The sequence below is a fragment of the Bombyx mandarina genome, chromosome 05 (assembly GCF_030267445.1).
Source record: "Bombyx mandarina strain Sakado chromosome 05, ASM3026744v2".
NCBI lineage: Eukaryota > Metazoa > Arthropoda > Insecta > Lepidoptera > Bombycidae > Bombyx > Bombyx mandarina.
The window spans coordinates 17717607-17742621 of record NC_143212.1 but is presented as its reverse complement, the minus strand read 5'-3'; the positions used below and the strand labels follow the sequence as shown (position 1 = coordinate 17742621).

At 38.9% G+C, this 25015-nt stretch overlaps 1 protein-coding gene across 1 annotated transcript in view; it reads left to right on the top strand.

Annotated features, from left to right (window-relative positions):
• The first annotated feature begins 11670 nt into the window (after positions 1–11670).
• LOC114250693 (transmembrane protein 205) overlaps positions 11671–25015 on the top strand; it is a 30943-nt gene continuing 17598 nt past the window's right edge. Inside the window, exon 1 of the mRNA XM_028184671.2 lies at positions 11671–12056. Coding sequence (XP_028040472.2) covers positions 11818–12056 — 239 coding nt within the window. The 5' untranslated portion in view covers positions 11671–11817. The remainder of the gene's footprint in view (positions 12057–25015) is intronic.

Sequence of the window (25015 nt, the reverse complement as noted above, 5' to 3'; positions counted from 1 at the left end):
GTAAAGGTAAAGGTTTGGTAATGGTAAAGGTTTGATACAGGTAAATCTATCCTCTTAATGTCAGAGGATTCTGATAATTGAAAAATTGACCGTATGGGCAGAGAGATTTGTTCTGCTGTAAAATGATTGATAATTTGTTAAAGTGGCTACTTTTATTTTCCTATCCAATTATCCTTCCTAAAACGCTGGCGGGCCACCATGCGAATCCTTAATCCTGGTCTTGTTGGCTAGATCCCGTATGGGTGATGCCTTATGAGTTGGCTAGATCTCGTATGGGTGATGCCTTATGAGTTGGCTAGATCCCGTATGGGTGATGCCTTATGAGTTGGCTAGATCCCGAATGGGTGATGCCTTATGAGTTGGCTAGATCCCGTATGGGTGATGCCTTATGAGTTGGCTAGATCCCGAATGGGTGATGCCTTGTGAGTTGGCTAGATCCCGAATGGGTGATGCCTTGTGGGTTGGCTAGATCCCGAGAGGGTGATGCCTTGTGGGTTGGCTAGATCCCAAGTGGGTGATGCCTTGTGAGTTGGCTAGATCCCGAGAGGGTGATGCCTTGTGAGTTGGCTAGATCCCGAGAGGGTGATGCCTTGTGGGTTGGCTAGATCCCAAGTGGGTGATGCCTTGTGAGTTGGCTAGATCCTGAATGGGTGATGCCTGGTAAGTTGGCTAGATCCTGTAAGGGTGATGGCTTGCGAGTTAACTAGATCCGTACGGGTGATGCTTTGTGTGTTGGGTAAATCCCGTTGGGTAATCCTCTTGTGTGTTAGCTAGATCTCGTAAGGGTGAATGGTGCCTTGTGTGTTGGGTAGATCCCAGTAGGGGATATGCCTTGTTTACTGTTATGTGAAATGCTAAAACAGCGCAAGGGACGCGCTGGAATCAGTATGGCCGTATGGGCGCAAACGCCACTGTTGGCAATAATTAAAATAATAATATATAGTTTAGTTTATTATATGTTAATATTTATTTATTATTAGCAATAAAACTGTTATTCTACCATATTTAATAATTAGCAGACACTGTTTTGATGTGAAAATGTTCAGAATATGTTAAATGTTAATATTATTGTTTAAAAACACAAATGACTGTATAAATGATTAAATATGAATAAAGCATAAATATTAATAATAATTTATATTATAATTAACAGTACTAATAATTTAATTAAGTATTGTAATTGTTATGCAATGATGTTGTTGGCGCCATCTATTATTAGGCTGGATAATAACAATGTTAGTTAATATTACTTAAAAGTAATTCATGTAAAGTAAATTAAATGTGAGTCATGTAAAATCACTAAAATATGTATTTTGAATATTAAGCTATGTTTTGTGAATTGTTTCGCAGTAATTACATTTGTTTGTATAAAAGAAGTTGTAGTTGCTATAACCAACACAAAATGGCTAATTGTGTAAAAACCACTGAATAACTCAGGCGTAGCTTTTTGTTGTAAACAAGTAATGTTAAAGTTTTATAGAATTGTATTGTATTTTCATTGTAAAAGAACTTATGTGTGTAAATCCTGGCTTAACGCTGACATATACATAAAGTAAATCTATAGTTGTGAGTCCGCACGGGTAGGTACCACCACCCTGTCTATTTCTGCCGTGATGCAGTAATGCGTTTCGGTCTGAAGGGTGGGGCAGCCACTATAACCATGAGACCTTAGAACTTATATCTCAAGGTGGGTGGCGCATTTACGTTGCAGATATCTATGGGCTCCAGTAACCACTTAACACCAGGTGGACTGTGAGCTAGTCCACCCATCTAAGCTGTAGAAAAAAAACTTGAACGCCACTATAAAATAATACACGAGGAAATGTTTGTCTCCCTTCTGAGTACGTTGCGCGCACGCCAGAGTTTGAGATTTGTTTTAGTTACGGTCCATACAGTGCACTCAATCGAAATTCGATTATATATGGGACGCGAACTATGTACACCCTCTAACCACCTAATGAACAATAACGTCTAAGCTTAAAAATTTAGTGAATTACGCTCACGTGTCGACCAGTGGGTGATGGATGGCGACACGTGGATGGTGAGGAAATCGCCGGACTTCCGTCTACGCATTAGGACTGATCTGTGAAGTATGTCGAGGTTAAACCGCTTAAAATCCTTTATCATTCAACAAACCTCATCCGAGCCCCGGATGACACAGAACTCAGTCGATGCAGACGGGGCCAAGTTATCAATAAAGACAAGAAAAAACATCTTGGGCAGTGTTTATCCAGATCAAGACGTCTACTAGGTCTATATTCTCACAACGTGCTGTGCAAGCTCGCGTTCACTTTCTTATTGATAGTTGTATTAAACTAAATTTTATTTCTTTTCAACTATTTGCTGTTCCTTGCTCTTTTAGCAAAATCACTATATCTGAGAATGTCATTTCTTTTATTGTATATGCTATGAAAGAGCAAGATATAATAAATAAATAAAAAATAAAAACACGACCCTCAGTATTGAGGAAACAGAAGCGAGAAGAAGAAGAAAGGTAAAGAAAGACACGAAGCCGAAACAAGCAGAAAAGAACATTGATTTATCAAATGAAAAAAATACAGTCAAACCTGGGTAAGTGAGAACTGGATAAGTAAGAAAACTCTATAAGTGAGAGTAATAGCAAGGACCCGTCATTTTAAGCTCCCAAAACCTCTATTAGCGAGAAACAGAAACCTCTGTAAGAGAGAGTCGTTTTTTCCTCATGGACCTCCGTAAGTGAGACTGGTACCTATCTATACCTCTATAAGCGACAGCCGAGCTTTATTTATTTATTTATATTATTTAGGAGGAACAAATGACAAAACAAATTACAAATTTAACATCTGCTATTTTATGACTCATTTTTAACTTTCGTGGAACTTCTTATCATTGTTTTTGTATTGTTTTCTCGTGAATATTGAACTTATTCTATTTCGTGGAACTAAATAACGTTGTTATTTTATCGCATTCTTTTCGAATGGACACGTGTTCCTGTGTACCGTCCTGTTTGTCGGACTTACTCAGTTTATCGTTAATCAATTGCGAAGGAAAGTTCTGTTCTGCATCATGTAAAAACGGAAAATTAAAGTACTGTCATTAAAGTCATAAACTTAAAATAGTGAATGCATTTGAATGCGGAAAATCGCGAATCGAAATTCAGAGTGAGCATTAGCGAGAAACTCGGGTTAGTGAGAAACCTCTATAAGCGAGAATGAGATTGTGCTCCCTTGAACTCTCGCTTATCCAGGTTTGACTGTATATACAGAGAACTAGCAATATAAAACGAAGCTAGTAGCCGCCTCCATGTTCGTTCCAGGCGTCATGCGTCAGTTGTACTTTAATTATATTAATTGTGATATTTATTATTGGTATTATATATTGCAACATTGAAGTGGCAGTGGGCAGGACACATTGCTCGCAGAACGGATGGCCGTTGGGATCAGAAAGTTCTTGAGTGGCGACCGCGTACTGCAAGGCGTAGCGTGGGTAAGCCGCCCACAAGATGGGCCGACGATCTATTAAGGTTCGCGGGGATCCGCTGGATGCAGGCAACGCAGGACCGGTCTTTATCCGGTCCGGCGGGGCTTGGGGGACGCCTGTGTCCAGCAGTGGACGTCCATGGGCTGATAAGAAGAAGAAAGAAGAATTGTGTTATACATATATCGTAAAAGCATTAAAATTTTACCTGTATGAATTTTAATTTAAGTTGTATATAATTATATAAAAATTTTATTATTTGTATAATTTAATCTAAGATTTTACAGCTGCAAAACGGTACAAACCGTGCGGGATCAAAATACGCCTTAACACCTTCTTTTTTTTTTTTTGGTCAGGAGGAAATTGCCGGACTCCCACCCTCCACTGGGGATGGAGGGTGGGGCATGTCGGAGTCGAACCGACTAAAACCTCCTGTCGCTCAACAACCAACGTCCAACCCTCGCATGAGACAGAACTCATGAAAAGGCAAGGGGAGGAGAGTGAAGCGTTTAGTGCGGAGCACATCTCTCCCTTCACCCTCCCCCTCGGGACGCCGGGCCAGCGATCGTCGGCGCCACGACCACCAGCCCTCTCGGTCGGCAGGCTGTCCGAAGCCCGCCTAGATGGCGCCGGTTTGAATTGGTTATCCTACGAAATACCCCGCTGGGTCAGAACCAGCGTGGGTCGAGGATAGCCGGCCTTCCATCACCCGGATGCTCTTGCGTAAAACGCGTGCAGAGCAGCTTGCACGTCGTCTTCTTAGGCCCCCTTCGCCGGGCCCCAGACCGACATATGAGGGGGACCCGAAACACTTAGAGGGCCTGGGCTAGGGCGAGATCCGCCTCCCTGGCCCCCGCTCGACGGCGGCGGGCTTGTGCGTCTCTCACGCGCCCCGCCGCCTCCTTCTGCGAGTGCACCATCTCGTCGAGCATCGCCTTCCACGACTCGTCGCTGCCGAGCATCGATGCCACAACACTCGGCAACGACAAGTCGTTTCCTATTTTTGCGACGAGGACACGGCGCCACCCCTCCCATGCGGGGCAGGCAACGAGCGTGTGCTCCGCCGTGTCCAAGTCGCAACCACAATGGTAACACTCTGCCGTCGGCTCGGCTCCGATCCGGTGCAGGAACTCACCGAAGCAACCATGCCCAGTGAGCACCTGCGTGAGCCGGAAAGTGAGGCGTCCTTTGTCACGATTCACCCAATCCACAAGAATCGGGCGAATCGCCTCGACGGTCCTACGACCAGCCGAAGGATCGGCCAGCCGCCTGGACCATGCCTCCAGCACGGACCGCCGAGATTGGGCCCTCTGCGCTCTGACCACACTGGGGCTGGGACGCGCCACGCCCCGGGCACGAAGGCTAGCCCGCCACTGATAGTCAGCGGCGAGCGCCTCCGCCTCCAGGACCCAAGGCGGCGTCCCAGCACGCCTTAACACCTGAAAACTTATTAAATCAAATAAATAGATACTTACTGGTGGTAGGACCTCTTGTGAGTCCGCACGGGTAGGTACCACCTCCCTGCCTATTTCAGCCGTGAAGCAGTAATGCGTTTCGGTTTGAAGGGTGGGGCAACCGTTGTAACTGTACTGAGACCTTAGAACTTGTATCTCAAGGTGCGTGGCGCATTTACGTTGTAAATGTCTATGGGCTCCAGTAACCACTTAACACCAGGTGGGCTGTGAGCTCGTCCACTCATCTAAGCAAAAAAAAAAGAAGATACATATAGCTGACCTTAACACAGCTATTACACATACCGTAATATATAAACTCACTTTGTATGGATTACTATTTAGGTAAGACGTGATCCACGTGTAACTTCTCTTGACCATATTTAGATCTAGACTAGACTTATTGTAAATAAGATCCGGAATTTGGCATGTTTATAGTTCAATCCTAGTCTATCTGAGTAGTTTTAAAACGATAAAACCGATCCTGAATCAGTCCCTCTGTGCGGCGCCAGCCTAGAATGGCACTACTGTACTCCGTCTGCTTCCATATGTATCGCACAAGATGACTAAGGATTCACCGAAGAATAGGCAACGGCATTCCTTGAGTATTTCACCAACAAACTGTGAGCGTATTGATTAATCAGAAGACACATCCGAACTCCACTTAACACCAGGTGGGCTGTGAGCTCGTCCACCTATCTAAGCAATAAAAAAAAAACTCGGCCTCCTCGAGCCACTACCACAACTCTTTAGCAGTAATGTTATTACTTCCTGATGGTTGGGCCTATTTTTACAGGGCAATCATAGCACGGTCCGCTCCGTATTAGACTCCAACTTGTTGCTCTACTATGAGACATTTGTTTTGTGGTGTCTATGGACTCCGGTGACAATACGCTCATCTGGCCAGAATCGCTATTAATGGTGGACACCGGTTTGGTGTCCCCAACATTCTGATGCCCATATGCGACGTTAACTACTTAGCATGAGATGGACCGTATGCTCAACTTCTTATAACGGCAAAAAAGCGTGCGGACTCCAGCCTTAGATACTTTCGCTGATTGAACTTTCAAATGAGCGCTAAAAATATATTAGTGACGTCAATACTATGCGAGAATTAGTGGTGGGTACTTCCCCATGCGCTAATCGGAATACCTATCAGGATATGAGAAATTTTATACATAAATCTCATATCGTTTAAATTTTATTATAGTGTTTATTTAATCAGCTACTTTAAACGTTTTGACAAATATTTGTAACAGTTTGTTAGCTTGCGTCGAGACGTCATAACGCCGAAGTCTCAATTATGTATAACTAGGTGACCCGGCGAACTTTGTTCCGCCTTAGAGCCAATAAATGAGCAGACTTTTGATCAAGGTCAATTTTTTATTTGGATTATTAATGTTAATTAAAAAAGCAAGTATTTTAATGATTCTTTATTGGCCATATATTTTAGTTATTATTATTATATTTTCTTGTTCTTCTTCAGTATTTTCACTCGCAAAGTTTCAAATCCTAGTTGCATTACGGTTTCGTCCGGAAAGATTTGATCGTGTTGGTCGCGGCATGACTTTCTTAATGATTACCTATCTCGGCACAATAGGCTAATCGAAACTCGAAATAAACACATCAACCGGTCAACTTCAAAATTCTACTAGAATTAACCATAAACTACATTACGTTTAGCTGTCAGTTGCATTTTGTTATTCCATATCTGTTGCGTTTTGTTATACCACATTTTATGTCACATCCCACAGAAACGTGATAAAAAGTATCCTATTCCTAAGCTACCTCCCCACCAATTTTCAGCCAAATCAGTTCAGCCGTTCTTGAGTTATAAATAGTGTTACTAACACGACTTTCTTTTATATATGTAGATATCTACGATGTAACAAGTGTCCTGTCATACACAACGCTAAGCACAAAATTATTATTATTATTATTATTATTATAGCCTTGACATTCGAGCTATCGGTGATCTGTGAGACTGAAATATCTACTGACTTCTAAGCTTACAAATATCTCCGAAAAGATAATGCTCCATCACAGTTGAAAGTCTAGCGGGGATAGAATACACTTAATACAAATCATTCGAGATTCCCGATATATGTACGTAAATGTATTGTGGTGTGTTCAGTTGATGGTCTGTCTTTTTTCCAAGTTATTTGTTGGATTGGGCGACGCAAAAAATGCGTCCAACATTGGTTAATAAAAAAAGAACTGATTGGTTTTCTACAATATTGAGTCACCGCTCTCCCTCCATAAACGCTTACTGTATAAGGTTCTACAACCTGACTCCTGAGGATGTATAGCAGCATCCCCTGCTCTTATCTGCGGGTTCCAGTGAGACTTGAACTCATCAACAGATCTAAAGCAATTATCGATGTGTAGTTTACGAGTCACGCCTACTATTAAAAAGAATTACGTGCAATACACATTCTAAAGATATTTCTTATTGTCACCTCAACCTTTTTTTCTACTTAAGAATATTTCCTTTGAGGTAAACTTTTGTTATTGACGTACTTAACAAAAGACTTGTCTATTGTCATTGTAATTATTCTCCATGTTTGTTTTGTTTTTCAGTCAATATCCAATTTATAGGCAAAACGCACTCGAACACGGTACCGCGTGTCCTTTGACACGAGTACATGGCGGCGCGGCGGCTCGGCTATCAGGCCACGCTCCCATTAATGAAGTAAATTATTTTTGGCTTCAAATGTTATTTATAATAGTACTATATTCTACTTAGAGTTTATGTTAGGGATAGTTTCCTTTCCATCTTTTTCTCTATTATCGCCTTGAACTGTTCATACAGTAACATAAGAATACCACTCGCGTCCAGTCAGTGATGGTCGTGAAGACATAACGAGACAAGTTGATTCGTTTTGTGAGTGGGACGACTTCAATTTCTTCATGGGCTGTGTGCGCGATCGTGCAGTGTTTCATAATAGATATACATATTGCTAAAGATATCGAATAGATAGTTCTTCTTTTTCCTAGCCGGATACTCTCGGCAGATTAGTTGTGGCTGTCGATTGACAGAGTTGGGTCTCGTCGTAGCCGCTCGCTTCCAAGGCGATGTTCCTCTATTGGAGGCGGCTGTAGGTAGTTATGGTTGTATAAATGCATTACCTTGATTTGAAATAATAATACTGTTGCAGTTGTCGCTCATGGCGTGGCGGTACGCGTGCCTTATCGACCGGTACGTAACACTCTGTCTTCTGTATTTTAAGTCATACGCCAGATTTCATGTCAGTGCTGGTGACAGGTACAACAGCATGAGCCACATTTAAATCAATAATTGGTTAACTGGGCATTAGTATGGACTAAATATAGGAAATATGGTGACGTGATTAAACTGAGCTGTAAACCTATAACTTCCATAAGCATAGTAATATAATTGAAGTTATACTGCCAATAGCATGTAATATGTACACCGTAAGCTATTGACGCCTATACCCATAATCATACTAACAAATGACGGCAGTAGTTTAGAACAAACAGTAAAAGCGGATCGCGTGACAAATGCGCTCAATCGATTCATCATGAGTTTTTGTTTAACCTCGAGACCAAGTCACGGTGATCACAGGCAGCCACACAACTGCGTCTAGGCCAGCTGCTTGCAATCTCATAATCAATCTCATATCTCACTCTAAATACTTCTAGAACATGTTATTTGGGTCCAAATACACAGCTCTCCTTTTTCTTGACAGACTTCATTTTGATTTTCAATAAGAATGTTCAATGACATCCAAATTGAAATAAAAGTTTTTAATTTTTTTGTTGTTTATGAATATCCTAGTTCCCTTAAACTATACACTGAAACAGTGAACAACGCGACTTAATGATTTTGTTGAAGAGGACTATTATCAAGATGGTCTCACCAATACCATTTGCACCACGGGATTTGACCAGGTTAGATCCGTTCCAAGTGTAGAACAGGAAAGGGATAGGCACTAAAATAAAAGATTTTTATTGCATAAATAAGGTGAAAGAACTGTTAGCCCATGGCCCACCAGATTTTCAGGGGCTTAACGGATCCCACAAACACCAGAACGTGAATTCCGCCGCCCACCTTAAGATATGGGACCGAAATCTCAGCTGCAACTGTTAGTCTGTCTCGGTGACAGTTGTAACTAATTGTAGTATGCGAATTTCTCGTTCCACACTAAATCGACACGTAAAAAAGGCAGGCTATGTCACTGGACAACGGCTATGCCAGCGAACGAGCAAATAATAACGTTAGAGGAAGATTTGCATATATGATAGATGTAGATATGCATGTATTTGCTAGATAAAAACAAGACAAACTCACCCATGCTTGTGTTTATGATTTAAGCTATTTAGTCCTCGCTGCGAAGTCAGCGTGAAACGTTAGTAGGAAATATAATATCCCGAGCGGATAGCAATTTGACTAATTCATCCCCCGAGATGTAATCTCTATTGTTCTAGAGCATTGCACGGGACTACGTGACCGGGGGACAGTAGACCGGCTATTTTTGTAACTGATCCAACGGGAAGTAACGAAGGCGACTTCTTCGGAGTTCTAATTAGTTCAAAACGAATGATTAACTATCGTTTAATGTGGGTGATATTTTTAGAAACTAAACTTATTTTCCTTGACGTTGGATTTCTTGCAACACTCTATCTTTTATGCGGTTTTATTTAGGATTTAGATTGACCTATCGACCTTTGTCAACTGTCAATAACACTGGCTCAAATCAAAGAATTAGCTTGAGTTCATGGTGGATTTCTTTTCTTACGTGTATAGATGGTCGAACGAACTCATGACCCACCTCGGGATGCGTTTCCACAGTCAGGAGACGAGAATGCACCCACTACGTAGCTACTGATCAGTAGTCTCGCAGACTATAGATAGTCATAGCTCTGACTACACTCATGCACTTACATTACGAAGACGTGCTTTTTTTTATTACTTAGATAGGTGGACGAGCTCACAGCCCACCTGGTGTTCAGTGGTTACTGGAGCCCACATACATCTACAACACAAATGCGCCACCCACCTTGAGATATAAGCTCTAAAGTCTCAAGTATAGTTACAACTGCTGCCCCACCCTTCAAACCGAAACGCATTACTGCTTCACGGCAGAAATAGGCAGAATGGTGGTACCTACCCGCGCGGACTCACACGAAGTCCTAAATTCAGTTAGTCAGTAAATGGTCAGTAAATTAATTTATTAAAGCACTTGCGCACCCTACAGACGTTAAAATTAAAATTACCGAGAGAATAAAATACAATTGCAACGTCTCCCACAGGATCTGATCAGTCGGGTTATTTCAGAGGAGAAGTACCTACTGTACCAAGACAAAGTAGTTATCTGTATGTATAGATACCATTGTAGAAGTGTGCGCGCATTATGGAAGAACTATCTAACTAACATCACGTATATACCAACATCTTCCTTATTCCGAAGCGAAGCAGTCATATAGTTATACTGTGAAATTTGGACTTCATAAAGAAAATCCCCAAAACTCACAACTACGGATTTCGGTAATAAATATTAAAGCAAATTCAAACATTGCTTCATCGCGCGTAAAACCAGGTAATTTACTTAGACCAAAGCAAATTGTTAAAACTGTCATAAAACGAAACAAACAAACATAAATACAAGTTAATTACATTTCAAATGTATCGGAAACAAAATTAAATATTGAAGTGGAGTATGTACCTACGCACCCGCTCGAGCCGCGACGGAGTAAAGTACAATCTATTTATGGCGACTAATTATTAACTTTATTAATATGAAAGTCGAATCAGCAGAAATTATTAAATTTCTTTTTTAAAAACTACAACTACCAGTGTTGCTAACTCAGTACCGAGACATCGTTTGTACTCGATATTTTACATTTCCACACGTAGATTATTATTGTAAATAAGCATTAATACCTACTCCGAAGCTTTTAATTTTCTTGCAATTACTTAAAACGGACATACGTACGAAATGAGACGAAGCCTCCAGGAGAGTGAGCTCATTGCGCTATAATGTTGAGACACGAACAAACACAATCAGGGTATTCAATAAGCATATAAGGGTATTCATTCAAGGGTATTTAATAAACAATAGCCATCATACTTATGGATAAATCGTTTCAGGAAGCAACTCCTAGAACTTGACAATTTTGGAAGAGCAGATTTCAAATGAGTATAAGCGTACGGCTGGTATTGACAGTGCCCATGAGTGCCGGCCAGCCCTTGACAGAAGCTCGTCTCGTAAGGTCGTCTGTCTTTCATATAACGAACCTCTATATTGTAATATTAAGATATTTTCACTAAAACCAAATTCTGTTAAATGCCATTTAAAAGAAACACGTGCGAAGCTTCGTCACGTTCCATTCCGGTACGAAATTCAAAAGGTTATAAGCCGTGATCTCTCGTCTAAAAATTTACAAGAAATAATGACCAAAACTTTAAGGAAAATAAAGTCCAATACAACTTCCCCAAAATAAAAACGAAACGATAATTTATTGTTTAGAATACGTTGATCCTTCGAACCCTATACGACGTCACTCACCTCTCACGTACCCACGTGGAAACATTAAGAAGGAGTTGTACTGGCTTACTTTCCCATATCTTAGTTTGCTTGTTCCAAGCAAGCGAATCGTGAAGCGCAAAGCGAACATAATTATACAATCTGTATAAACAGTTCATAATACGTCATTATTTACGAATAAGTGTCCTAAAAATATTACTAAGAACCGCTAAACACACATACACAATATAATCACGTAACTCGAGGTGATTCCTGCAGTATTTTCATAGAATGCGTTCGTTATCTGAGGCGCCGCGGGCTCGGTGGTGGGGATGCGATTTCCACGTTTTATATACACGTTCGAGTCCCGCCGTCGTTCACACGTATAGTATACGCGATCGCGTACGGACGTATTGAATAGAATGTGTAATATGTGTACTCGCGACGTAACGCTGGAGGCTCCTCCGCCACCGAAAGTGTCACGTACTTTAGAGCGAATGAAGTTGAAACATAATATCATCACAGATCCTGTCAACGAGGAGAAGCAGAGGGAGGTGGAGTACCAGCCGGACCTCCTGGCCGTATCCACTCAGTACACGAAAATTGCTTACGATGTCTTCAAACAGGCTGTCGTGAGACTACAAGAGTCGAAGGCATACGTGTGAGTATCTTTCCTTTTGTCGAACGCTACTAAACCGCGACTGTGCACAATCGATTGAATTGCAATCAGTTTTATAATTGCCACGTGAAGTTTTATATGCTTACTTTCTTTAACATTTGTTTGCTTTAATAATATTTGCCGTAATGTACTACAAGTAAGGTTACCACACGCCGCAGCAATGGAGAAACTAGCGTGTGCAATTATATGCGGTTTTCATCGCACATAAGTCAATTTCATCAAAACAATGAGAATAACGAGAAAACGCGCTCATAATATATTCATCACTAGGTTTTATTCTTACGCAGATGAAAAATTCTAATCTGATAAATAAAACTTTAGTGATGATCAACCGATACAATGCGCCAGGACCTATGCAGACACTGCCTTTCAACTACTTCTAATCATATTATTTGTACACTTGAACCTAATGACAATAATTCAATGATTTTGGACTAGGACCTTTGTTAAGTCTTCGTAAGAAGTAAGAAAAGTGTGTTCATACAGACTCAAAATATTTAAAAAGCATCATGTTCATGTCATACGAAAAGAGACAGTCAAACGAGAAAACAAACAGGTTAATGTAATGACCTCATGTGTCTGTACGCACCGCCAACTACTTATATGGCATTTCCAAGTAAGAAAAAAAATGTAATAATATGTAAAAAGCTTTTAGGTTAAAAAATGTACCTGTATTTGTATTAACCGATGAAAGCACAATCAATTATACACGATAATTAATTTTTAATTCAAAACCAGTATTTAAATTGAGAAACTTAATATAAATTCAAAAAACCTAGAGTTTTTTTTATTATTTCTCTGCATGTTGCCACGATATGATCCGATACTTAACTATAATATATTAAATTTTAAGTTTCCTGTTCGTCTAGAAGTGTAGAGTTTATAAAAATTCAAAAATACCGAAGGATTCCACAGCTATCGTAAACATTTTACGTAATATACAAAACCAAACAAATAATAAAAAAAAAAAGTTTTCTGGGAACCTGGATTAACTTTTTTAAGACCTAATATCTGTGAAGAATCAGTACGCCGTTTGCCTCCCTCTTTTGCCCAGTTAGTTGTATCGAGCCCAATAATTACTATTTCACTGTTTTCAGAATTTTAAGGTACTGCAAAAATATACAAAGTAGGACTAACTAGTAGAACAGCCTCCCAAAGGCTATAAAATTAGATACAAGGGTGTGACGATATCATTATATGATTAGTGATTCAACAACTAAATATTTGTATTGTGCTCATTTTTCCAATTTCTGTTTCTTATCAAACTCTCCCCGGTACAGTCGCGGGTGGTTCGCCCATCACACGTTTAATTAACAAAATCTATTAATTTCTGAAAGATTGTGAATAGTGACTTGTGAACACAGTTTTCGTTGCGCACAACCCTTTATCACTAATTAAGCGTTAAGCGTATTTCATTAAAGCTGATTTATTTTGGTTCACAACACCAACGGTTGGACAAGTTCTGTCAAGCGCCTTTTTACAAGGTTGATATCCAAGTCTCACCTACAACTAACGGACTTATGATATAGGTAGGATAATTTAATGTTCATTCATCGCCGGTCGACTAAATAATCTAAGCTCCCAGCCTAGTAATCTAAGACTAGTATAGTAACTAGCGGTATACGGCGAGAGCGTATTTTACCTGCAACAATCATATTAATTTCTTCTTCAATTCTACAACTAAGATTAGGTTCCCACTTGATCACCGGCATACATATTTGATTAAAGTAGATGGGTTCCGCGCTCGGGGTCTCATTCGGAGAAAACATACATTGTAAAAAAAGCTCTCCTACTTTAGATACCGAACACCTGTAGATGCACAATATACCCTACTGTCAGTCAAGTTAGAAAGTTCTGTCTACTCGTAGTCCAACTGGAAACTTATCGGCTCGTAGCAGCACCGAGTGGCCTTTAGTTTCTTTTGTTTTATCCGTGCTGTTAATCAAACCGTAAATAATTGTAATAATTGTGCACAATTGTACACTTAATAATTGCGTCAAATATTTTAGTTCAGCTAGCTTAGTTAGTACCAGCTGACGTTCTTATATTGTTAGCACAAGTGGACAAGCGCACTAACAGTCCAACGGGTGACCCAATCTGTCGATGTGGCTGTCAGCCATTAGCAGTTCTCAGACACTCAACTTTTCTAAAATGTACATAACTTGATACATCTTGAAGTCTCAATTACTTTAGGGTCAAGAGTATCCCACCCCGTGTAATGGAACGCCATTACTTTGCGGCAGGAATATATGTGTGGGTTGTACCAACCCGCGCAGACTGACAAAACTACACTTTGAGACGTAGGCTCAAGACCGTGATATTATTATATTATTTCTGAGAAGACTAAATCTAGATTATCTATGTCAAGCCGTGACGAGGTCAGCTGTCTGCACGTCACGGTTTTATCTGTGACCTCGGCTACCAATCGCCCGGCGAAAGTAAATCCGGATGGAAGTCGGCGGGAACGTTGGTTTAATGCCGGACATGGATTAGAACTGTTTTCTTTTATACTTAAAGAAAACTTCCTTTTCTTACCCTTATTACATACAATGCAGGATCGGCGCGGTTAGTCCTCTTATCATGATGCATGGGAATTTGGTAACTATTACGACCATCAGCCTGCTTGACGTCAACCTTCCTTAGGCTGTATCTCCACATATCCATTGCAACGTGCCATAAGCACTGGCTTTGTCTGGTTCTTCGTTTGGTATTTCTTATAAAAGAATCAACTGCCAATAATAAATTTGAATCATAATCTGCTATGGAGGAGTGATAGATATTCCATTAAAATTGTGTTATCTGTGTAGTGATATATTAATTTATATTATTAAAATCAAAGGTCTAAGACAGAAGAGAACTAATTAGATAAACCATTATAAATTACAAGCGTTACATGTAATCGTGATTTTTGCCGAATCCAAAACATGTGCCCTATTTATGAAAAGTAAAGTGTAATCAAAGACCAACGGTACAATATTACTTAGATAGCAATATGTAAAGCTCGTTTACTGTATACGATATAAAATTCAAATTATCCTTCTTGATTACAATAGCTTCATCGAAGACATCCCAAAAAATAGCGATCCACAACCTGTCCGCCATCGCAACGTATCTAATATAACGCGAGAATTGTAGCAATTTATTATCTAGAACATCGATATGACCTATTTAACGCCCACATTCTTATATATTAACACATCGTTGTTAATTAAAACAAATTGCCTATAACATTCGGGTGTGAAGACGCATCAATTTTAATTATTGCATATGAAGGGGGTCGGGCCAAACAATTTATATTAATTCCGGGGGACCCGTGGAGTTCTTAACAAAAGGTTTCAATTTAATCGAAACTATGATTGGTGTTACATTATATATACGGAGGAATTCATTATATTAGTAGCCTCTTTAAACTTAATTAGACGCTATTACATAACGTTACTTAAAAGAACAGTAGATCAGAGGAGTTTTAAAGCAATGGTTAATCAAATTGTGTATTTTTTTTTTTTTTTTTTATTGCCTTTGTAGGCAGACGAGCGTACGGCCCACCTGATGGTAAGTGGTTACCGTCGCCTATGGACTTCAGCAATGCCAGGAGCAGAGCCAAGCCGCTGCCTACTGCTTAATACTCTCCACAAGCCTCGTTTGAAGAAGGACATGTCATAGCGTTCGGGAAACACCGTGGAGGGGAGCTCATTCCATAGCCGGATGGTACGTGGCAAAAAAGACCTCTGGAAACGCACTGTGGATGACCGCAGTGGCTCCAGGTAGTATGGATGAACTCTACTCCGGTGGCGGGCGGTGCGATGGTAAAAACGAGACGTTGGTATCATCTCGAACAATTCCTCAGAGCACTCCCCATGGAACATGCGGTACAAAATACAGAGGGAACCGAAGTCCCTCCGCAGACCCAGAGGCTCCACTCACTGTGTCATTGCAACTATGTACAGGCTAGGATGATGTGACCAGGGTGCAAGCAGGGTGGGACTAATGATACTTTGACCTCGTATGTCTCAATGAGGGTGGTGATAATCGCATCGTAACGTCTATAGACTTCAGAACCCACTTAACACTACATAGGCCATGCTAATATAGATGCTAAACCAAAAAAAGAATAATACTGTTTTCGACGCGCTTTTCTTCGAAGCAATTGCCGTGTAAGCTTCTTAGGCTATGTACTTTCTTTTTCCTAAGAAGTTAAGGTACGTTGGGTCGAGACACGACAGACACATTGATCGTTAAATTGTGACTATATCTTTTGTAGCAAATGTAAAACTATCACAACATAGTGACAAATTGTTTCTCTCTTTATAATTACAATACCTACCATTAAATACATTTTAATTGACGTTACATTGTATTCACGTATGTACATTTATCTAAATACGTGTTGTAACTTACCGCAGATAAGTTGTCGCCACTCTGACGTGTGCTATTTCAATCAACTTCTAAGTTAGAAGACAGACAATGCAACGACATGAACTTATCTTAATAACATTATTTACAGTTTCCTTTATTCGTATTAGTACTGATAGACTTCTGGTTCGGCGGCAACACGAACGCCTCTCAATCAACAGGGAGCAGTTTTCAAATGGAGCGCGCATCCTGTTTGTATCTAATGTAAAGTGCATCGTCATCTGTTATTTGTGCCTAATAGCGCGCGCTGAGAAAGACATGCGGGTGTCGAAACATTTGAAAAATAACTTTAATTGTATTGCCGATCTATCAGATCGGATTAAAAACATCTTTGTATTAGTCGACATCCATATTATATATTGCCGTTCCCTCCTCCCGAACTAGTCTTCTGTGAAAACAATTTCTATAAAACAATAAGGAAAGTTTTGGCTACATCTGTATGTTTTACTATTGTTTCACGGACGTAGAGCGTTTCGATTACAAAAATGCGAAATAAATAAGTAATTTTCGTGTATTTAGAATGACTTTTATTACTTGTAATATAAAAAAACAAAAGCATATGTCGCCGGTGGAGAAAGATCAAACACCAAACTATCTATAAATTAAAAAAGCACCGTGACAACGAGGCCGACCATCACAGAGTGACTCTTAAACCCGATTCAACTACAAATCTCTGTTTATAACAACCAAAGTGACCTAATTGAGTTATCTTCACGTGATTGTCTCACATTTTCGCACATCCTAAAGACTTGCCAGCAAATATTTTGACTACACTCCAAGACTATTCGGTTCATGCAAAAAATATAATGCGTAATGTTGGTTTTGCACGTACCTAATTGTTTGTATTTACGTTGCTTTTTATTTGTATCTTTCTCCACACATCGAGTATATTTAGAAGTCTGTCGACGACACGACTGCCGGTCCCAGTTGAAACTCAACATGTAGCTGAAATAAAATGTCATGTATCCAAAACATTCTCAAGAAAACTAGGAAACTTTCAAAACAGTTCTGATAAACTGTTTGTAAAAAAGGAAAGAATATGCATTCTGGGCTGTCTCACTAGTACAATCTTTACTCGCATAAAAGGAGAAACAATCTTAATTGTTTCTCGCCTTTATGTAATTCGGACTGAAACAAGAACAAGTTTTAACAATGGCTATTTTAGACTAGAACTAACTCTACAAATCTGAAAATTACACAGTTTTGTGCTTTCAAGAACTCTTCTTTCATTTATAGTTACAATTTAAAATTCAGTTCAGTTATAAATTATCTATTCAAGGTCCCATTGCCCACAGCCGCATTAGATACGATTTGACGGCCCATTTGGTGTAATGTAAATATAAGACCGACACTTCTTAACTTACCTGTAATTAAATACATAAAATGAAACATGTCTGCTTCGTGCGAACGCCGGCTGTAAAATGACCAAACGAGTGCAAAATTCAACGGAAACAGTCATTAAACTAACTATTTATATACGTTTTATCGAGCAATCAATACAATTCCTTTTAATGAGTTTTTACTGCTTTTTCCCAGCACATTCTTCGCCTGCAACATTAAAAGCGGTTGATTTTATAAAAAGCCACCGCCACAAAACTTGTAATGGTTGCGTCATTTGCCTCAACAGAAACTTCTAGATTGCTTTATAAATCGATAATTTTATATCGTTCACTTTATTTGACATTTTTTTCTTCTTCTGAACTTTATCCTGTCTAAATAGTCTAAGGGACAGCCAAAAATGTATTGCTCGTTCACTCTTCTCTCTCTGTACCAATATCTAAATAGTATTCTCATCTATCTATCTAATATCTGATTGATATAATATTCACCTACACCTTTTTATCCACCTTCAAATGTAATTAATTTTTTTCACCAATAACATTATTTTACTCTATGATTAGTCAATAGTCAGTATCCAAAAGAGGTATTCAGTTAGTTGTTATCAATTATTAAGGGATGGACATGGTGTTTCGAAGTTTCCTGCTCGTTTCATGAAATAAGTTAATTATGAAATTTTTGTTTTTTTATACCTATGGCATTCTTTTTTTATCGTGAGAATAAGCGGCACGAGCCATTCCTCATTCACACTCCACCATACCACTGAAATGCGTCTTATCGTGAAACAACAAAGGTTATTTTTCTATGGCCATCACATTGTGTTTTTCATAACAAACGCACCGAACTTCTAAACATTGTAAAGAGGTACGTGCATTCGTACACGTTTACAAATGCTCGTGGATCGAACACCTGGGAAATTCTACTGCGTTCGGAGTGCGTTCTCGGTAGGAAAGGAGAGCGGTGGAGCGGAGGCTTTACCTCTTACCAGGACGGGTGGACTCAGCCCAAAATGGTCCTATCAGCTCAAGGCAGCTACATCGACAAAGTATCACTAGATATTAAAGAGCTAGACATTATTCATGGAAAACTACAATTTTACACAGTAAATGTTAACTATTTGAGTTAAAGCAATAATTGACGTGACTATAGTGATTGCACTCAGTGCAACCGTGTCCTCATTGACAGCGACATACAGGAATATTGAATTCGAAGTCAACTAGTAGTAGTAGGTTAATAAACAGTTAAATGTTTAGAATAGAAAGTTCTAGAAATAATAAGAAAAAGGAAAAATATACTACATCGCATTTCAAGATAAGATCATTACTGATTAAGATGCTGTGACGTCAATTAGAAACTGGCTTCATGATAGATCTGCAGATGTACACACAGATTGTTCCTACTTCAACTGATAAAGTATCAAAATTTAAAGAAAAAATTTTCTTATATTATACCTACGCGTATTGATTTACTAAGTAAAGTTATTCTGAACTCAACTGAATTCAACTATCACTGAACTCAAGATCTACACAATCGTTAATCGAATATGTACATTTATCGGAATTTCGACCTCATTTCTCAAGGTGGATAAGTGATATTCATTTTATGGCATTATGAATAAAAAATCGTGTGCCCATCTTCCCTAATAAAAATACATCAATAGCTAGTCTATATAAATAAATGAAAATTATATTTTATCAATCGTTTAAATTTTTTAAATTAATAATTTTTTTCTGTGCCTTTGTGTATTCTACTCTTCATAATTGCTGAGGATTTTTCAAAATAGTTTTTTTTTTTTTTTAAATAGGCTTGTTTGTGTGTTTGTGAATGTTTATCATTTGTCTTGTTCAAATTTCAAGTTCTCTTTTGTATAAGATCTGTAAAATATGTTAAGTTATCTTAAAATTGAAAGGCCTCCCGTATCAGAGATCGATCTCTTGTTAAACAGATGCGACCTTCAAATCTGCTCAGAATCAAAAGGGATTATCACCTTTTTATACGTCATTTACTGATAACACGAGATTTAAACAATTTTAATTCAAAATCGAAAGCACTGATAGCATAATTGGGTTATTGTTTTAATTATCAAGCCACATAACAGGTTTATGCCTTTTATAATTATATTTTCCAAGCTCAATACGACGCAAGCCGGTGTTATACATGAGCCACCTCTGGCATAGCGGTGCAACATCTCTCATTACGTATAACGTTCAATCAATTTTGAAGGTCATGTTGTGACTAAAATGTGTTCACGAATACTCACAGCTAGCAGCCTTTTAATAACATATTTGTTTTGCAATTGATATGAAGCCCACAGCCCTACAAACGAGTAATTATGTCCATGTGATTACATATCTTTATTTTGATTAAGTCGCGAGCTGAGTCAGAGCACGAAGGGTATTTTTTCAATGATTAAAAATAAACATGGATTACTTTGATAAGCATAAAGAAAAACATGTTTGGTAAATACACAACACACAAGAAATGGATGGATTATTACAGTCTGTATCCATTTTTTTTTTAGACTTTGTAGTGTGGACGAGCTCACAGCCCACCTGGTGTTAAGTGGTTACTGAAGCCCATAGACATTTACAACGTAAATGCGCCACCCACTTTGAGATGTAAGCTCTAAGGTCTCAATATAGTTACAACGGCTGCCCCACCTTTCAAATTGAAACGCATTTCTGCTTCACGGCAGACATAGGCGGGGTAGTAGTAAATACCCGTGCGGACTCACAAGACGTCCTACCACCAGTAACATTACATTTTTATAAACTTAAATGAATGTCTAGAATGCTACCTATTAGTGTTGTAGTATTACGTGGTGGTTCCGTGGTGCTTATGGTTCGTGTACTAAACAACCAGTTACAAATGCCCTAGTAACTACTCGGGACCCTACCGCGGTGTGCCGGTAACACGACATATCCGTTTCTGTATCAGCCGGTCTGAGGCGAAATGTATTGCGTCTACGATTTGTGTCCGACAAAACTTTATATACATATATCATAATCGCCCACGATTTTTCTTGCCAACTTCTCGTAGCTAATGGAGGACTTAACTTTCCATCTATAACTATCAGACTCAAAGGCCTCAATATTAAAAAAAAAAAATGAATCGAGATGTGAGACCTTGTAATAACTATCCGTATTTCAATATATATTTTACATTCAATTTCGTATGGAACAGACACAGCCATGCAATCATTTACGAATTTGTGGAGAGGGCGGATCTTAGAACTTGAAGTCCATGGGCTCATTTGAATTCCACGCATCATGAGTCATGGGAACAATCAGCTAAGACTACACTACACATATCATATTTATGTCAAGTCCATAACCAAATTGCGTCTGTGCAGAAAGAATACGTTCGCTGAGTTGAAGTCAGTTCATACACAGCCTTGAATCTGAACACAGAGGGGTTGTAGTTGAACAAACTTTAGTCAAACAATACACTCTCACTGCCTCAGACATTTATTTACAGCATTCCTCGTTAAATTAGCAAAGGTATAAGTGCAAATGTGTCGTTACACTGTGAATCCCACACGAGTTGGCGCGACCTCACTACATATTGTTTCACGAACAGTATTTTGAAGATTTTATTTTATTATTTCAGTACGAAGTGAAGCGAGGTGCGTGGTTTTAAATAGCAGATTCTTTTATCTTTTCCTTTACTGTAACGTCTACCTTAGTGGAATAATTAAGAAAGAGAGTAAATTAACCCATAGACACAGCCCATTGAGTTTGTCGCCGAATCTTCTCAGTGGGTCGGGATTCTGATCCGGTGGTAGATTCTGCGAAGCACGGCTCTTGCTAGGGCCAGTGTTAGCAACACCTCCTGGTTTGAGCCCCGAGAGCTCACCTACATGCTAGGGTAACACTGATATAGCCTCTAAAAGCTAGCATAGGCAGGAAAAAATTACCTATAATGTGTCTGCGAAATTGATTATATTTGTCTATCATTTATTTTCTATGCGTATATTTATATTGGAGTCGAAAAGAGGCCGTACATTGCGTCATTTGTTGCCAAAGTGTTATCTTACCAGGAACGATCCCTACAAATAGCATTAAAAGTAAACCATATTTTGAGTGTCTTCAAAGTTTATTTTTGTTTACTTAAACATTTAACTGGATTATTACGAAGACAGTTTTAGACTTAAAGCATTCACAATATTTATATTTTCAGTTCGATCCCAATGTGTTAGTCATCATGAAATTAAATATAGGTGCATATATAGGTGCATGAGTTATTACAGTTTTATTTTTCAGTTAAAACGAATCTTCCGTATTTTTATTGGCACTGGTTTATAACTTCTGGAACGAATATCATCAATACCCAGGTGTTTGTAATAATAGTTGCAAATAGACATAAAAAATAAATGCGACACAAACAGAAGCCTTTGAATTAAGGAAAGACATTTTTGAAATTAATTAAGAAACCATTCAATACATTAGCATGAAATTCAACAAAGAAATTAGTCATTAAGTTTTTCTCTTACAAACAGTATATGAATCGGTTCCTGATTTATATTCAATTAACGAGAACAAAATAAAGAAAAATAAATAAAAATCTAGTTACTAAATATTTTTTACCAAAAGAGAGCTGAGCTGACAAGAACTGTAGTCACATTAACGAAAATATCACACTTTCATCTGTTCTTTTCGACTCCTGCAGATTTTTCGATAAATCGAATCGAAAAATCGATAATTTCAGAAATCGAATAAGCATGTCTATGCCCCGGACCTAGTATCAGGTGGACCCTGAGCCCGTTCGCATTCGTAGTCAGTATCAATCACACAGGTCAAGCTAACAAATCATGTGGCCTTATAAATTTCCGTCTAATGGAAAATTTCCTGTGTCCTAAACATCGATGGTGATAAGCGACCGTGTTAAGGACCAGCCGCGACGTGTCCGACGGACGAACTGATAAGAGATAAGATTTTAGTAGGCCGGACGCCCGCGATGATAATGCGGTAGACTCTGGAATACTCGAACCTCCTAGCTGCGTAAAAGGAGGAACAACAAATCAACACATAGGTACTTTCATATGCATTTTAGATCATATCGTTTGTATTGGATGCTTAACGAAGAAGTCGATAACTAATATATCAATGTTAACGAGTTTCTTTTGATGGCAAACAAGGCAACGTTGTCACGTGCCTGCCGACTGCCAAGTATTTCCCTAATTAATGCTGAATGAACTGTTGCAACGCTTAGATTAGATTAGATCGCACTTTACTTCACACGAAAGTTTACTTTAGAAGCGCGTGTTTTCCAATTGATACACAAGGACAAGTGAGTTCTCAACGCCCCTGCCACCCCCTGTTGGAAGGTAGGCACAGGCGCCGCCACGCTTACTGCGATTTGAACAATACGAACAATATAAAAATACTGCAAACGAAATCGATGTCAGAATTTTCAGAAAATGTTAAGAATGATTTCTGATATTATTTTGAAGGTGGTTTCAAAATAATTTTGTTCACTGCGTAACTGAAGCTATGTTTTTTTATTTATTGCTTAGATAGGTTGACGAGCTCACAGCCTACCCGCTGTTAAGTGGTTACTGGAGCCCATAGACATCTACAACGGAAATGCGCCACCCACCTTGAGATATAAGTTCCAAGGTCTCAAGTATAGTTACAACGGCTGCCCCACCCTTCAAACCGAAACGCATTACTGCTTCACGGCAGAAATAGCCGGGGTGGTGGTACCTACCCGTGCAGACTCACAAGAGGTCCTACCACCAGTAAAAATGTAAGACCATTGTAGTCACGACATAGTAACATGCTATAAGTATTAAATTAATAGTAATCAACGTTTCTTTAGTTCCGAAAGTAAAATGATATCATACTAGTTTTTAGCAAAATGACGTGATAGTAAGTTTCGTTATTTTGAAATGTCATGGACATAATAATATATATTTTAAAAGATTACGTAAATTATAAAAACGAGAAGTTTTAATAACATAGTATTAGATGCAAGCTAAGACCTGTACTTTACATAATAAAAATGATGACGATTGCGAAATTAACACAGTGATCAGGGTGTAAGAAGAAATTTAAAACCTACATACTTAGCTCATCTTTGTAAGAAATTGCTTGGGTCTTTTCTGTATAATAATGAGGAAATATAAATAAAATAGACCTAATTAAAATCTCACAGTTTAGAGTCATTCTCATATATTCTCCTTAACAAGTACCTGTCTACTAGTCTCATACGTAAAATGGACATTTCCGAAAATAACAGACGGTACGAGCTAAAAAACTAAAAGTAACATCTTTTTATCCGATTTTAATTTTATACAACAATGTTACTTAGCTTTATGAGGGATCATTACACGACGAAGATTACCAGAGCGAGCGTTGCTCGGCACCGCGAAGATTGGAATCTTATTGAATGTAATTTCGAAAGTAAAATATTTAGATAATAAATAATTAATTTGTGTGGAGCGGGTAGACTCTGCAAGCACAGGAATGATCCACTGAAAAAATATAGGTATATTTCCTTGTGGCTTTTGCATTTTCTGTGATTATTTGGCAGCCTATTAACTATATAATAATACTACTAATGACATATATGAAGGATTCTGTTACAATTTTCTATCAGTAAGCACTAACCAGAAAACGCAATGATTAAAATGTCGGCTTGATTTAATTGAACAAATTGTTAACTCAACACGCTTTCTTACAAGGTTGAAAGACAAATTTTGATTAAAAAATAGTTAATCAACGATGTAACGGCAGGTGAGCCGCGATGACGTGACGCAGCACGTCACGGCGCCAACACAAGGTCACGCGGCGACGGTGTATCTCTGCACTTACTCGAAAGACATGCTAAAATAACGTTGCCTTTTTTATGTATAGCAGCACATTTAGACACCAGCACGGAGGCGACAAAGTCTCCTTATTGGCGCTCGGGCTAGCTGACAAACAGAGACTTGGCTGTCTTCTCCTCTTCCACTGTGGCTAAAAGTGACTAATTTCAATATCAGTTTTTCCCACGATTAAGTGTTACAATGCTATTTTATGCCGTATTCATTTAGCTTTTTTCTCCTGCCTAATCGCTTGGTAGATGAGGCCACGGGCTCAGCTTGAGAGAATTGCTAACACTGGCCCTTGCAAGAGCAGTACTTCATTGAATATATCACTGTAATCGCGACCCACACACGTTAGCTTGCAACGCCGATACCTTCATCG